This window comes from Sus scrofa, chromosome 8 (genome assembly GCF_000003025.6).
Source record: "Sus scrofa isolate TJ Tabasco breed Duroc chromosome 8, Sscrofa11.1, whole genome shotgun sequence".
Lineage (NCBI taxonomy): Eukaryota > Metazoa > Chordata > Mammalia > Artiodactyla > Suidae > Sus > Sus scrofa.
In genome coordinates, this window is record NC_010450.4 from 72,703,458 (window position 1) to 72,719,838 (window position 16,381).

The 16,381-nt window shown below is 40.4% G+C and overlaps 1 protein-coding gene across 2 annotated transcripts in view; it reads right to left on the reverse strand.

Moving 5' to 3' along the window:
- Nucleotides 1-15,850, reverse strand: part of CCNI (cyclin I) — a 33,213-nt gene extending 17,363 nt beyond the window's left edge. Inside the window, exons 1-2 of one of the 2 annotated variants that reach the window (XM_003129097.6) lie at nt 15,047-15,850; nt 6,309-6,465 (exon numbers count right to left, since the gene is read on the reverse strand). In XM_003129097.6, coding sequence (XP_003129145.1) covers nt 6,309-6,422 — 114 coding nt within the window. In that variant the 5' untranslated portion in view covers nt 6,423-6,465; nt 15,047-15,850. The remainder of the gene's footprint in view (nt 1-6,308; nt 6,466-15,046) is intronic. The other variant, XM_021101478.1, reaches the window with a different exon arrangement.

Genomic DNA, 16,381 nt, shown 5'->3' on the forward strand with positions numbered 1-16,381 from the left:
ACACTTTCCTCTCTTTTACCCCATTATTTATCCTTTAAGAGCTATTTCAGTGGTCATTCCCAACCAGGTACTTTTCCCTGATAACTCTAGTTGGGCTAAAGTATCTTCCTGTGCTCCCACAGCATCTCTTGTCACACCTGCTAAACAGATCAACACTTTTTAAAAAATTACCTTTTCGCTTCCGGCCACAACTGAATAGTTAGCAGCAAGTCTTCACTCTAGCTGAGAACAACTAGAAAAGCTATTAACAACAACAACAACAAGAGGAAGGTATCAGAACTTCTAGGATAACCAGGCCTTGAGGGGCCAAGAATCTAGAGAGAAGGTAACAAAAAGAGATGAGTCAACACTCTGCATAGCTTTCCCTTTTGGGCATTCACCCATCCTGTGAGTACAGCAAAAGGCTTAAAGTTGAGCAAAGAAATGAAGAGAGCTTTGGGGAGTCTTACAAGGAAAGAGACAAAATATGGAGACTTGAAGAGCCAAGAACCTAGTGGGAAGAGGAAGAGTCAGAGAGCTCTGAATGTGACCCTCAGCTGATTTTCCTCTTTAAACATTTTCTAAATGAAATTATGAAGTTAGGACAAGAATCTAAGAGACTAAGCAGAGAGCGAGTGAAAAGCAAAACAGTGTTAAGAAGAGAGTTTATTAGCACCCTTCAGGAATAAGGGGAGCTGGTAAACACCCCAAGCTCTCAGCTGGAATCCTGGGCTACCCTCTAGGAGTTGGGGGCAACCAGAAGTGCATGAAGCCATACACAACAGCAACACTGCCTCCAATCAGCACAGGCCCTCAGTGGATTAAAGTGTAATCTATTCAGTTTGCCTACCAGAGGGAAGACTGAACCCAGCTGCAGAAAGATAACATCTAGAGCACCTACAATTTTTCCTAAAGTTCAGCAACCAATCAAAAATAACCAGGCATGATAAGAGAAAAAACCAAGTGATCAAAATCCAAGAGGGGAAAAAAAAAGTAAAAAGATCTCAGACTTTGAGTTATCAGAAAAGGACTTAATATAAAGGCAAACAGAGGAAGGAAAATAGATGAAAAGATGAAAATTTTCACTAGAGAAATGAAACATATAAAAAATCCAAAGAAAAATTCTAAAACTGAAAAAATATAACAAATCAACCTAAGAACCCAATACTGGATCTAATAACAAATTAGGCAAGGGTGGCAGTCATGCCTTGAGGAAAATTTATAACTCTAAATGCATATATTAAAAAAGAAGAAAACTGGAAAATCAATTATTTAAGCATATATCAGGATAAAGAACAGTAAATTACACAAAGAAAATAGAAATAGTGAAAGTAAGAGCAAAACTAAAAACAAAGGTACAACAGGGAAAATCAACAGAACTAAAAGACTGACAGACCTCTAGCAAGACTGATCAAGAAAGAAAAAGCACAAATCAACTAAGATGAAAAAGGAAACATCACTATGGACCCTTTCGATGTTAAAAAGAGATTATTATGAGTAACTTTACACAAATAATTTGATATTTTCAATAAAATGAAAAAAAACCCCTTAAAAAACACAATTCACCAAAACTGAGATCAGATTTAGATGAAGACCTGATTAGCCTCATATTTACCAAAGAAATTGGATTATTAAATATTTTCCTATAGATAAATCTCAAGGTGGCTTTGCTGTGAAACCTTTCAACATTTAAGAAAGAAATAGTAATGGAGTTCCCATCGTGGCTCAGGGGTTAACGAATCCGACTAGGAACCATGAGGTTGCAGGTTCGATCCCTGGCCTCGCTCAGTGGGTTAAGGATCCAGCATCGCCCTGAGCTGTGGTGTAGGTCGCAGACACGGCTCGGATCCCATGTGGCTGTGATTGTGGCTGTGGTGCAGGCCAGCGGCTACAGCTCCAATTGGACCCCTAGCCTGGGAACCTCCACATGCCATGGGAGTGGCCCAAGAAATGGCAAGAAGACAAAAAAAAGAAAAGAAAGAAAGAAATAGTAACAATCTAAACAAACTGAGAGCATTTTTTCAAAAAAATCCCAAATCATTTTACAAAGCCAGCATAACTTTATCATGAAAACCTAACAAAGGCATTACAAATGAATCTCACCCATGAACACAGATGTGAAACTCCTATCCAAAATGTCAGCAAAATTCAATGATGTATAAAAATTCAACACCTACTTATGAAAAAAATCTGTTAGCAAACTAAGGCAGAGAAAGGAATTTCTTAATCTGTATGACTAAGAACTATACATATAGCAAATATTAGTTAACGGTGAAACATTGAAAGCTCTCTCCTCAATTTAAGACTTCAGCAGTGTTCTGTAGCTAATTCTGTAAAACAAGAAAAAGAGAGACCCTAGCTAATTCTGTAAAACAAGAAAGTATATATACCAGCATATAGAATTATATAAAAAAATAAAAAAATTTAAAATGATACCACTTGTAATAGCCTCAAGAAGACTCAAACACCCAGGAATAAACCTAAATTACCAAACACTGTTAAAAGAAACTGAAGATCACCTTTACAGAAAAATGGAGAAATATTCTATGTTCATGGATTAGAAGACTCATAAACATGTTAATTTTTCCCCAAATCAATATACAGATTCAATAAAAACAAAATCCCCACAATTTTTTAATTTTTTTGGAAATTGGTAGTATGTTTAAAAACACATATGGAGAGTTCCCAATATGGCATAGTGGTTAAGGAATCTGACTAGGAACCATGAGGTTGCAGGTTTGATCCCTGGCCTCACTCAGTGGGTTAAGGATCCGGTGTTGCTGTGAGCTGTGGTGTAGGTCGCGGACGCCGCTTGGATCCTGCATTGCTGTGGCTCTGGTGTAGGCCAGCGTCTACAGCTCCGATTAGACCCCTAGCCTGAGAACCTCCATATGCCATGAGTTCAGCCATAGAAAAGACAAAAATAAAAATAAAAAAAATAAAAATAAAAACACATATGGAAGGGCAAAAGGCTTAAAATAGCCAAGACAATCTTAAATTTAAAAAAATTATGCCACCAAAGCTGAGGCAGTGTTGTATTAAAGAGAGGCAGACAGAACAATGATGAGAAAAGAAGCAAGAAACTGACCCACAAATATATCTACCCATTTACAGCAGTCACTTAACAAAAGTACGTTATGGCAGTGGTAAAAAATTCTTTTTAATAAATGGTACTGGTTTTCTACATGGAGAAGGATTACTTGTGAAGCGATTACTCCTACTTCATAACACACAAAAAGAAAAAAAAAAAAGAATCCTATCTTCATTACTCTGCAGTAGGCAAACATTTCTATAAAATGATTAAGCAAAAAGGGAAAAAGTTTGATAATGTGGCCATTAAAAATTAAGAATTTCTATTCATCAATACAACACAAATAGAGCTATAAAGATATGTATAAAACATACAGCCTGCAAAAGAAAGAACTCCTAACAAAACAATTCAAAAAGGAACGCAAGAGAAAACGAGGTGAAAAGTCTGAACAGATATTTTACTTAAAAAGTGTACTTAATGGCCAATAAGCACACAATAAATTGCCGAATTTCATGAGTTTGCAAAGAAATGCAAATTAAAACCCAATTTGATACTATCACACACTCACCAGAATAAACTAAAATGAAAAAGACAGACAGGAGTTCCTGTCAAAGCTTTCCAATGATTTATAGAGCTTTTCCCTGGTGGAACAAACAAAGTATCCAAAACAGAGGATCACTTACCAGAGATGTGAGAACACTTTATTGTGTGGTTAGACTAAATCAGTGTTTCCCAAACTTAACACATATTAATAAAACAATGAAGTTTTTTGAAATGCAAATTTCCATAGTTGCCACAAGCCCCAGCAGGTTTGGAAGAGTATCTGGCATCTATAAGAAGCCTCCTGGGTGACTGTGATACACCTGGTAGCCCAATGGTTCAAATCCTGTATTTGGAAATCACATAACTGGATGGCCAAAAAGGTTCCTTAGTTTCAAAAGGCTAATGAAAATCATCTTTATATAAACAGCTCGAGGCAGGGCTTTACCTTTTTATATCAAAATAGAGACTATCTCAAAGTACATGTCACTTGAACCAGTTTTCAAAATTTCCCCCCAAATTCCTAACAAAACTGCTGTGTACTTCAAAATATTATTATATAAGAGAACCTCTCTAATCTGGATGAATTATAAAGAAATGATAATCAACGTTCATTTAACATGTACTTACTGTGAGCCTATTATATGCCAGTAAACAAAAATGACACAACTCTACCCCAAAGGAACTCAGTCAAACCACCTGGGAATTGTAATACTGTGAGCTGTCAGGAAGTACAGCGTGCCTAGGAGCACACAGAACAGGAGTCATAGGTGTATAACATTCTTGTGTGACCACTTTGTCCTGAACTGCATGATAGGAAATGTCAATTACAAGAAAACTGTGAAAGAACAGAATGAAGTCGAGTTTAGGTGTAGAAAGAAGAAAAGTAGACAAAAATTAGCTTAAAAATATTTTATTTTTCTATTTTAACCAGACCAAAAAAAAAAAAAAAAAATTGGAAAAGTTAGGAAAGATACATGTTTGTTTTAGAGACAAGACTGTGCTTCTTTCTGCAAGGGGGAGACAAGAAGGAGTTAAACCATGTTTAGAGCAATAGTAGAAATGGAAGTAGAAAAGTTAGTTCCCTGAGAGGCGCAAAAGAAAATAAAAGAATTAGAACTGGAATATAGAAGTGTCCTTGGGGGTTATTCCGTCAAGTGGCTCAAACCCTATAGCTCTTTACTACTACCTCTAGCTTATCTTCTCTTCCCACCAGACCAAGCCCACACACATTTTACAAGAATTAAGTATGGCTTCTACTTGGCATTACCAAAGGCAAAACCTTAAATAGATCCCCCTTAGACATTCTCATTCTCTGGTATTACAAACCTTGGTAATATTTGTTAAAACACCTATAAAAGGAGTTCCTAGTGTGGCACAGCGGAAACAATAGGACTAGGAACCATGAGGTTTCGGGTTAGATCCCCGGTTAAGGATCCGGTGTTGCCGTGAGCTGTGGTGTAGGTCGCAGACACGGTTTGGATCCCATGTTGCTGTGGCTCTGGCGTAGGTCGGTGGCTACAGCTCCCATTAGATCCCCAGCCTGGGAACCTCCATATGCCGCGGGTGCGGTTCTAAAAAGACAAAAAAAAAGAAAAAAAAAGAAAAAAAGAAATGGTTCTAAAAGAGGTGTAATAAAGCTTTGAGGCTTACTAGAATGTCAGAACATAGGGCAGGAATTTTTATTTTTCTCATTCTTGTATTCCCAATGCTAGAACAGTGCTCAGAATACAGCAGATACTTAATAAACATTTACTGAAAAACTGAAACCCCAGTCATCTAAAAAAATCACACAAGCAAATATGAGTAAAAAATAAAAAACAAAGAATAATGGGAAGAAAACTGCTTCAAGGTTCAAAGTTATAACTGTACTACTAATTTGCTGTCTTGATCATACTGGGACTTCTACCTATTTCAATGGATTAAATGAGATATTAAATGTGACAGCACATGCAAATGTTCCTAGTACAAAAGGCACTCATTCAAGTAAACTAATCTTCAATTCACTAAATGACAACAATAAATGCAAAACATATTTCCTCAGCTTTTTGTGGGACAGAATGATAGAAACAGGTTGGAAAATTAGAACCTATGAGCAAAGGTTAACCTAAACCAACACAGGAAGAATTTAGATATTGTCATTTGCCTACGTACACCAAAAATTTCTTGGCCATCATTCTTTATCTCAAGCACAGTGCTAGGGATAAAAAGTACTAGGGATAAAAAGATGTGTAAGACATCTCACATAGTATGCTTCTGGAGTAGATAAATGTCATAGTTATTTGTAAAAAATAACTAATTATATGAAATTTCTCAAAGAAAAGGCATATAGCCAACAGTAACTGAGAGGTCAGCTGCTCATTATCTCCCTGGAAGCTCTCAATATGGCACTGCCTTAGTTTACATGAATTCCTTATATATTCATGAAAGAGCAATTTTTTTGCTCACTAAAGACAATTTGACTATGTTCAACCTCTATGGCAAACTTTTTACCTAGAAATAAAGATGGCTTACTAAAAGTATTGGACTATGAGGAATGAAGGGCCTATCTTAAATATGTAACTCAGATAAAACAAGCAAACAAAAACAGTTCACTTTTGTTTTGAGAATGAAACGAAGAGATGTTAATTCTTAAAGAAGCATATCCTTTAATGGCACATTTTTCTCCAATGCAGTGTCAAGATACTATTACACATGAGAGTAGTACGCTTATCTCTAATAAAAGTCATCTATCTAGAGTGAAGAGAGAAATTGTTACCTGACTTGTAGGCATCTTCGGCACATTCACCTTCCACATCTGGGCTTCCCTAGAGATTGCCTTTTCCAACAGGAAAGACAATCTCTGGTTTTCCAAAGGCCCTAGAAACTTCATGATATCCTTTGGATCTGCCTGCCACCCAGCTTGATGTAGCTACCTATAAAATCAAATATAAAGCAGTGCTCTGTATTTAATTATATAGTAAGTATAGCATTATATAAATATGTTGATACTTATTAAGCAATTTATAAAACAAAATAAAATGTTATGAGACAATAAACGATTTAGCAGCTTTTTAAAATACATATTAAAACATTATAATAATCATCAGTTATCTAAATATGCTCACTTCAAAGAGAATAAAAACATGATCATGTAACTGACAGAACTTTTGGACCCTGGCCAGAATATTATTATATCGAAAATTTTTAAGTCATAGGCTTTTTTTACTAGAAATACTTTAAAGTACTTGTTCCAAATATTCCTCTTAAAAATCTAGCCAGGTAAGGGCTAATCTCTCTCTTTATTAAAAAAAGTTGTCACATCAATTACACTAAATCTCACCCATTTCCACTTATTCAGTGTGAAACTGTGCTTTCAATAGTGTCCACTAGCTACACATGTAGCTATTACATTAGAATTTAATAAAGTTAAAATACAATTTCTTAGTCACACTAACCCCACTTCAAGTGCTCAACAGCCCCACATGGCTAGTGGTTATGCCACTGGACAGTGCAGAAAGGAACACTTCTATCAATGCAAGAAATTCTAGTGGACAATGTTGATCTAGAAAGCTCAACAGTAAGGTAACCAGCACTCTAAAATGAGCAGCCAAGTCTAAAGACCAACAGGCTAAATCAGTGCAAGACTACTGAGAATACTAGAGATGTTTCTAGGGTTTTTTTTTTTTGTCTTTTTGCCTTTTCTGGGGCCGCTCCTGGGGCATATGGAGGTTCCCAGGCTAGGGGTCCAATAGGAGTCAGAGCCACAGCATCGCGGGATCCGAGCCACGTCTGCAACCTACACCACAGCTCACGGCAACGTTGGATCCTTAACCGACTGAGCAAGGCCAGGGATTGAACCCGAAACCTCATGGTTCCTAGTCAGATTTGTTAACCCCTGAGCCACGATGGGGACTCCGGGGTTTTTTTTTTTTTTTTTGAAGGAAAACTATAGAAGTTTGAACATGTATAAAAAATTGAACTGAGAAGCTGCTGAAGAATAAGACCTCACTAGATTTGATGAAAGCTACGCAACTGAAAAGTTTATTAAATTCAGAAAAAGATTTTGTAAGAAGGTAAATATAATATACCACAATATTTACATAGCATTAAGAATGAAAATACTGAAGAGAGATTTCAACACAAACTCTGTGATAAAACTACACTGGGAGGATGTGGGGCACGGGGAGAGATAGAATGAAAGCCTCATCTTTATATTTCAGAGGAAAACTGTAAATAATATCTAAAAGTGAAATTATCCAAAAATAGCAATAGGTCAAGTTATTTGAAAATATGATGTAAAATAACAAGAAAAACAGGTAAGAGCTGAGAGTGATGAACCTCTACCGAGTGAGAAAGGGTGGGGAAGCCCTGCACCAGGGGAACGTGTTTTTCATTACAGACCTCATATAACTATTTCCTTTTACCTGTATTATGTATCAGCTTTAGATTCCAGGGAGTCTTAAAACATTTTTTAAGTCTAGAATATATGAGAAGTCCCTAATTTTTGATAAAAATTTAAAATTTGAAAAAAACAAAAAACCCACAAACCTAATCTTCAATTGCCATGTTCCTCCCACCCCAACTCCAGCTACCATCCTCTTTCCTATTAATCACACCACATACTTCACTTACTGCAAATTACCTCTGGTTAACTAGAATTTTTTTCTTTTTGCTTCTTTAAAATTCTGGGCTTTTACAAATTCTCTATATTGAGCATGAAGCACTTTTCATACTCAGAAGAAAAAAATAACTCGGGGAAAATAATAACTACCCTGAAAGTTCCATCTCAAAGGTATTTTAAGAACTTTTGATTCTCTAATCTGGTGATTTCTCTCCCTTCTGAAAGTAGCTTCTCACCATCTCCCCTAATAAATTATAAATCCCTTTGTAGTCATATCTACTAATATCATGTTTTTATTGCTAACAATGCCCACAGAACAGTATCCTGATGAAAAAGGGATGCAAACAAAGGCTCGTTTCAACCCTTGGGGCCAAAAACAAAAAACCATAACCAAAAACAAATACTCAAGTCCAATCTCTGTCACAGGCCAATCTTTCAAATGTTTGAAGGCTGCTATCATGCTCACAAGTTTATCTTTTGCAAGCTGAAAAACTGTCCAAGAGTTCCTCACATGACATGATTTTTGCTGTTCTAAGTTGGCACCAGTTTATTAATGCAGTCTAAGATCATTAGCTTTATTTTAATTCATGAATTTATTTTTAGGGCTACACACATGGCATAAGGAGGTTCCCAGGCTAGGGGTCTAATCAGAGCTACAGCTGCAGGCCTATGCCACAGCCACAGCCACAGCCACGCCAGATCTGAGCCACGTCTGAAACCTACACCAACAGCTCACGGCAACGTCAGATCCTTATTAACCCGCTGAGTGAGGCCAGGGATCGAACCTGCAACCTCATGGTTCCTAGTTGGATTCATGGTTTTTGTTTTTTTCCCCATCCTTTTTAGGGCCACACCTGCAGCATATGGAGATTCCCAGACTAGGGGTCAAATCGGAGCTGCAGCCGCCAGCCTACGCCAGAGCCACAGCAATGTGGGATCCGAGCCGAGTCTGCGACCTACACCACAGCTCACGGCAACGCCAGAACCTTGACCCACTGAGCAAGGGCAGGGATCGAACCCTCAACCTCATGGTTCCTAGTCGGATTCGTTAACCACTGTGCCACGACGGGAACTCCCAGATAGACTTTCTAAGGTACACTCCTAAACAAACTTCCCCCTAACCTGCCCCATGACATTGTGTGTAGGGTTTGGGTGCCCTGCGGGGGGCGGGGTAGTGTATATTCCCTGTTAAAACCTTAAATGCATTCATTCTTTTGAAAAAAGTCATCTTTTTTTTTGCTTTTGTTAGGGCTGCAGCCTGTGGCATATAGAAGTTCCCAGGCCAGGGGTTGAACTGGAGCTGCAGCTGCCAGCCTATACCACAGCCATAGCAACTCAGGACCCATGCTATGTCTGTGACCTACACCACAGTTCATGGCAACACCAGATCCTTAACCCACTGAGCAAGGCCAGGGATTGAACCTGCGTCCTCATGGATACTTGTCAGATTCGTTTCCACTGAGCCATGACAGTAACTCCTAAAAAAAATCATCTTGTTAAATTCCATCTATTGTTATATTCTGCTGAGATGTTCTGAGATTCCAATTTTGTTGCCTTGGTACTTTTCTCAAATTTTCCACAATCAGATAAACACACTCACTGTAATTTCATCTAAAGCAACATAAATACATATCAATCAACCTCAGAAACAGTGTAAACTATATGATCACCTGCCCAAAAGTATTTAGAAGAAACACCTATACTGGATGGAGATTGAACTTCACTGGTTCTAAGGCTTCTTCTAATTTTAGTCTACAATTGATTAACTTTTGTTAAAAATTAATTATTCCATTCCTTGAGCTACACTCAACAGAGTGGCTCACCAGGATCTGCCTCAGCACACCTCAATAGCTGGCTACCGCTGGTAACTACTTCCTTTACATGCTTCCTCTGAAGATTATTTTTAGGGGAGGATGCGTGAGGGACAGAGAGTGACATGTAAAATAGAATCATAAAAAGAACTATAAGATTCAAGGGATTCCTATTTTTCAATCTCCTATAATTAAGGCCCCTAACAACACTTTCAAATATTTACATGCTATAACAACTTTCTTAAAACAAAGGGAAATTAGAAAATACTTTGAAATGAATAAAAAAGACCAAACATGCTAAAACTTACGGGAAACAATGAAATACCTGTAAGTGCCTATATTAAAACAGATCTCATATGTATAACCAAATCACTATGCTGTATGCCTGAAACTAACACAATATGGTAAATCAACTACATTTTGATAAATACAAATAAAAAAGAGATAAGGTCCATTTTCTAACCTCCTACCTTAAAACACTGGAAAAAGTAGACCATATTATGTCTAAAGCAAGTCAGAAGAAAGAAAATAAATATCAGAGTGGAAATTTAATGAACTAGAGAACACAAAAAAGAGAAAAGTCAATGAAACCAGAAGCTGATTCTTTGAAAAGAGCAACAAAATTGGCAAACCTTCAGCTGCACTGGTCAAGAAAAAACAGAAAAGAAAAAGTACTAAAATCAGGAATAAAGAGGGGACATTATCACCTATGTTATACAAATAAAAAGAACTACAAAGAAATTTTTTTTGGTCTTTTTGCCTTTTCTAGGGCCACTTCCCCAGGCATATGGAGGTTCCCAGGCTAGGCGTCTAATAAGAGTTGTAGCTGACAGCCTAAGCCACAGCAATGTGGGATCTGTGACCTACACCACAGCTCACAGCAATGCCAGATCCTCAACCCGCTGAGCAAGGCCAGGGATTGAACCCGCAACCTCATGGTTCCTAGTCCGATTCATTAACCACTGTGTCAGGAGAACTCCACAAAGAAATTCTATTAACACTTGTATCCAAATTCACTGGACAATTTGCATGAAACAAACATCTAGAAACAAACTATCAAAATTGACCTAAGAAATAGAAAAAGCTGAATAGCCAGAGAGCAAGTAAAGAAATTCAATCAGTAAACTAATGTCAAAGAGAAGCCCATGCTCAATGGCTTCACTGGTGAATTCTACCAAATGTTCACAGAAAAATAGAAATTCTTCACAAAGTTTTCCAAAAAATAAAGAGGGCACTTTTCAACTCATTTTGAGGCCAGTTATTATCCCGCTACCAAATCCAAAGACAACAACACCAAAAACCATAGACCAATATCTCTTTTAAATAAAGAATTCCTCAGCAAAATATTAGTAAACTGAATCTGGTAACATAAAGGATTATACACCATAACCAAGTGGAATTTAGCCCAGGAACGCAAAGTTGGTTTAACATTCAGAAACTGATGTAATACATCATCTCGATAGAAGAAAAGTACCATTTTTTGGTCACAATAGGGAAATAGACAAAGGGGAAAAAAGTTCAAATTCCCTTAAAGAAATGGAGTATAAATAATGTAAATGAGACAATAAGAATAGCGGACACCTACGAGGATGTTCCACATTTTCCAAGCTACAGAAAAATTGAAGTGCAATACCTGACCCTAGACAGGATCCTGTCCTGGAGAGAAAAACCCTATAAAGGTCATTTGACATAATAAGAATTTGGACATATTTGACAAAAGTAAATGTATCAATGTTAAATTTACTAAAATTGATTACTGTGATCATAAAAGAAAATCTCTATTCTCAGGAAATCGACACTGAAAAGTTCAGGTATAAAGGGCCAAAATGAATGCGGGGGAGAGGGGAAGGATTGGGGGAAGGAAAATTTGATAAAACAAATTGAGTAAAAGGTTAACAAAAGGTGAATCCAGGTAATTTCTTTTTACAGTTGTTAACAAGAATACAGAAAAAGCAAAACAAAACCTGTAATTTATGAGAAAGTGCTTGTATTACTGGGGTATTTTTTACATTCCTTTTTTTTTTTTTTTTTTTTTTGCCATTTTTTGGGCTGCTCCCACAGCATGTGGAGGTTCCCAGGCTAGGGGTTGAATCGGAGCTGTAGCCACCGGCCTACGCCAGAGCCATAGCAACGCAGGATCCAAGTCGCATCTGCAACCTACACCACAGCTCAGGGCAACACCAGATCCTTAACCCACTGAGCAAGGCCAGGGATCGAACCCGCAACCTCATGGTTCCTAGTCCACAAGCCTGTTTCCTAATGTCTAAAACAGTCTGAGTTAGATGACTAATGAATCCTAAGGAATAAAACACTAAACACTAAAAATGTAACTTGAGGAGTTCCCGTTGTGGCACAGTGGAAACGAATCCAACTAGGAACCATGAGGGTGCGGGTATGATCCCTTGCCTCACTCAGTGGGTTAAGCATCCAGCTTTGCCGTCAGCTGTTGTGTAGGTCACAGACGCGGTTCTTTGGATCTGGCATTGCTGTGGCGGTCACAGCTCCAATTCGACCCCTAGCCTGGGAACCTCCACATGCCGCAGGTGCAGCCCTAGAAAAGACAAAAAAAAAAGAAAAAAAAAAAAAAAAAGGAGTTCCCTTTGTGGTGCAGTGGTTAACGAATCTGACTAGGAACCATGAGGTTTCGGGTTCGGTCCCTGCCCTTGCTCAGTGGGTTAACGATCCGGCGTTGCTGTGAGCTGTGGTGTAGGTTGCAGACGCGGCTCGGATCCCGGATCCCACGTTGCTGTGGCTCTGGCGTAGGCCGGTGGCTACAGCTCCAATTCGACCCCTAGCCTGGGAACCTCCATATGCCGTGGGAACGGCCCAAGAAATAGCTAAAAAGACAAAAAAAAAAAGTAACTTGACTGTTTTAAGTAACAAAACTTTGTAGGTGCAGATTATTATTTTATGCCTATTACTGGTCATATTCAGAATTCTGACTGCTCAGATAGAAAAGTCTCTAGTAACTAAAAAACAAAAATTTGACTGTATTTTGGTTGGTATATTCCACACACTTTGAACTTGATGTGTTTCACATTTCTCCTTCCATTCTTTTAATTTCTGTGCTTCTGCTTATCAAATAGCTTACTGTCTGGGCAAATAGTTTATAAAATGCTTATTGAACAGCATAAACTATATTACAGATCTACATAAAGGGCCTCTTGCTCTTCTGAGGAAAACTGCTGCACAGTACTGGTTATACAACAGAAACAACTTCATTAACATGGAATTACTTTATCTATTATGATCTAATACCAATTCCACTAATAATACTGATGCCGGTGCTGTTTGCAGATCTTCACTTCACTTCTAAAAAGAGGGATTAATATGACCACACAAAAGCCTCATGTTCTAGTATCACCTCCCTGACTTTAAGCCCTTAACCTAATAATGAATTACAGGTACCTGTAATTCCAAAATAGCCTGCTCTTTCCCAATTTCCACACCTTGCCACATTGTTTTTCAACTGAAATGTCCTTCTCCAGCTTGCACTCTCCTTTCTACAGAGCAATGGTTTGCATTATATGTACTTGGACATAATTCTACCTTTGCATTTAATTGCTCCATGATAACTGATTATTTGTAGTCTGGTTTCTCCTACTATGAGTTCCTTGATGGCAGACATTCTCCAGAGTTGAGCCCTGTGCCTGGTAGCTTACACTTGTTAAGAGCTTAACAACTAAAAACAATGAATGCTTACTACTGCGCCAGGCATTGTTCAAAGTACTACGCCATATTAACTCATTTAATACTCGAACATAAAGGATAGTATTATTTTCAAGCCCCTTTTAAAGATGAATTCGTACACAAAGGTGAATGCTTTTCATTTTTAAAGTATTATACAATCAGAATAAAACATGTACACACATATTAAGCTTCCAATCTTGAGTTCCATTCTAAACGACTAGGATGTCACACTGCTAGATAAACTCACTTACCTAAGAGTAACTGCAAATCATCCCCACTGCACCTTCCCAACACAAGGTGATTATCACTACCAGTCTGCTCTTCATCAGTATTAAGAAACTTCTGCTCCTCAGAATCTCTGATGTGTCTGGTCCCAGACTAGCAAATCTAAATCCTATCCATCATCTATTTGCCGGTTCCCTTCTATTTCATCTGCCACAAATGACCTGGAATGGCTAGAGACAGCTAACGCTATTCTCATTTCAGCAGACACTACATAGCATAGTCAGGCTGTTGGGGCTGGAATTCTGGCCACTGGGTTCCAGCAGTCACCTAATGGGAAAGTCAATCTTATGAAGCCTAGCCTCAGTTTCCCTCATCTGTAAAAACGCTCAACTATCTGCTCTTGTGAAGATTCAATAGGTTGCAAGCCACTCAGAATGATGCCTGTCCGATGAGCCCCTCCAAGGGTTATCATCATGTCACACTGCTGCAGCTCAAACGCTGATGGCTCCCAGTGACAGAATAAAAGCTGAATACCTTGGTCTGACATTCAAAGAGCTTCACATTCCATCCGCCCTCGGAAGAGATACCTTCCACTATTTTGCTACTCAATTCTCAACTCCTGCCAAAATGATCTGCAGTGGAACCCCTGGCTCGGCAGAGGGCCTTCTTTTCAATTTTGGAGTGTTCTTATGCCCTTCGGGGTGTAACTCAAAGCTCACCTCTCCAGATGCCCGAACCCACGCAAACCCTAGGTAACGTCCCTCTCCCACAAGCTCCCGCCGCGCTGGCGGGTCACCCCATTCATCTGGCCTGCCCCCGGCTCTGCACTATAAAGCATCTTCCCCTCACTCCCGCCCGAGCACCGAGGTCTAAGGGTGGGGGTGTGTCCCCGTCTTTGTGCATCCCACGGGCTCCGGAGCCTAGAACTCTCACTAGTAGGCAATTTGCTGGTGCTACAAAAAAGTTACTTGCAGACACACAAAAAAAAGGCCCGAAAGGGGAAACCAGCGGAGCCCTTTCCAAACTGGGAAGGGGCCGAGTTGACCAGGCGGGCGTCCGAAAGGTTTCTGGGGTGGCGAGGTGGGGAGCGCGGCGACGCGGAACAGGGGAAGGCGCGCGCACAGGGGTCGCGGGGACGCGTCGAGCCCCCCGCCCCCGCCCCCTCACCTTCTCCTCCTCTTCCTCCTCCTCCTCCTCCTCCCCGGCAGAGCTGTAGGCCTCACAGTGGTGACGCGGGGTCATCCGGGGGCCCGTTACCACCTCATTTTTCTCAGCGCGCGGCGGCGGGGCGCGCGTGACGAGGACCGGGCCGACTGAGGAGGGAGAAGAGGGGGAATTGGGCCGGAGGGCGCTGGCGCTCGAGCGGGACGCACGGCTGCGGCCGGTGGGTCGGTCAGCGAATTAGTTCCATGACGCCCCCGGACCTGAAGCCGCCGCCGCGGGTCCCGCTCCTCCAACCGCCGCTTGTGCCCGGGTGGGGAGGGGGTTCCCTCTCGCCATAGGGCGGCGGGGGCCGGGGAGAGGCGGGGGGTGAGACCGGCTCTGCCCCTGCCCGGGGGAAGCACCTCCGAGGGGAAATGGTGAAAGGGGGGAAGGGGAGGAAAAAGAAAAAAAAAAAAAAAAAAAAGGAAGGGGAAAAGGGGGGGAAAATAAGAAAAAGCGAGACAGAGGCGCTGCCGCGTCCGCTCGCGGGGAAGGCAGGGGAGGGAGGGGAAAGGATGAAGAAGCGCCGGCTCCCTCGGCTCCGCCCTCGCGGACCGATCCCTAGACTTGCTCACTCCTTGTAAACAAGAGTGAATTGGTTTCCCCTTTTTTTCCTCTCTTGTGCCTTCTCCGTCCAACGAAAGCACGGAGAGGTCTGGAAAAAAGCTGGACTGTTGGAAATGGGCTGGAGAAGTCGTTGGCACCGGGGTGGGAGAAGGGAAGGCTTTTTGTGGGCTAAGAAAAGCTAAAGGTGCATGGACTCATTTTCCGTGGAGGAGCGGAAGGGCTCCTCTTCGACCTCACGGTGACGTAAGTGCCTCCTTGGCTCTTAGAAAGAGGCGTGAGGTGGCCGGAGAGCAATCTGCGCATGCGCGCCGAAGAAGAAAGACGCGACGGAGCGCTCCGTTTGGGGGGGTTGGGTTCTGTGGATGCTTTTCTGGCCGAGCGAAGCGCTACCTGGTTTTTTTCTTTGTTTTTTGGGGTGTTTTTTTTTGTGGGGTTTTGGGGTGTTTTTGTTTTTGATCCAGCCTATCTTTGTCTAGGGTTTGTAAAAGGGTTAATTGGGAAAAGGTTGACGTCTGTTGTGTAAGGATCATGCATTCTTTGTTGCCCTCGCGAAAAGTTCCTTGTTCTCTTCTTGCAATTGACGTGTAAATAGAATTGCGGGTTTTTTCCGCTGCCACGTCGTGGGTGGAGGGAGATTCTAAAGCGCATTAGAAATCGGGAAGTTAAGGGGTAAATAGTAAACACCTCTTTTAAAACGAAATGATACTGCTGGCAGCCATGGGTACCTTCTTG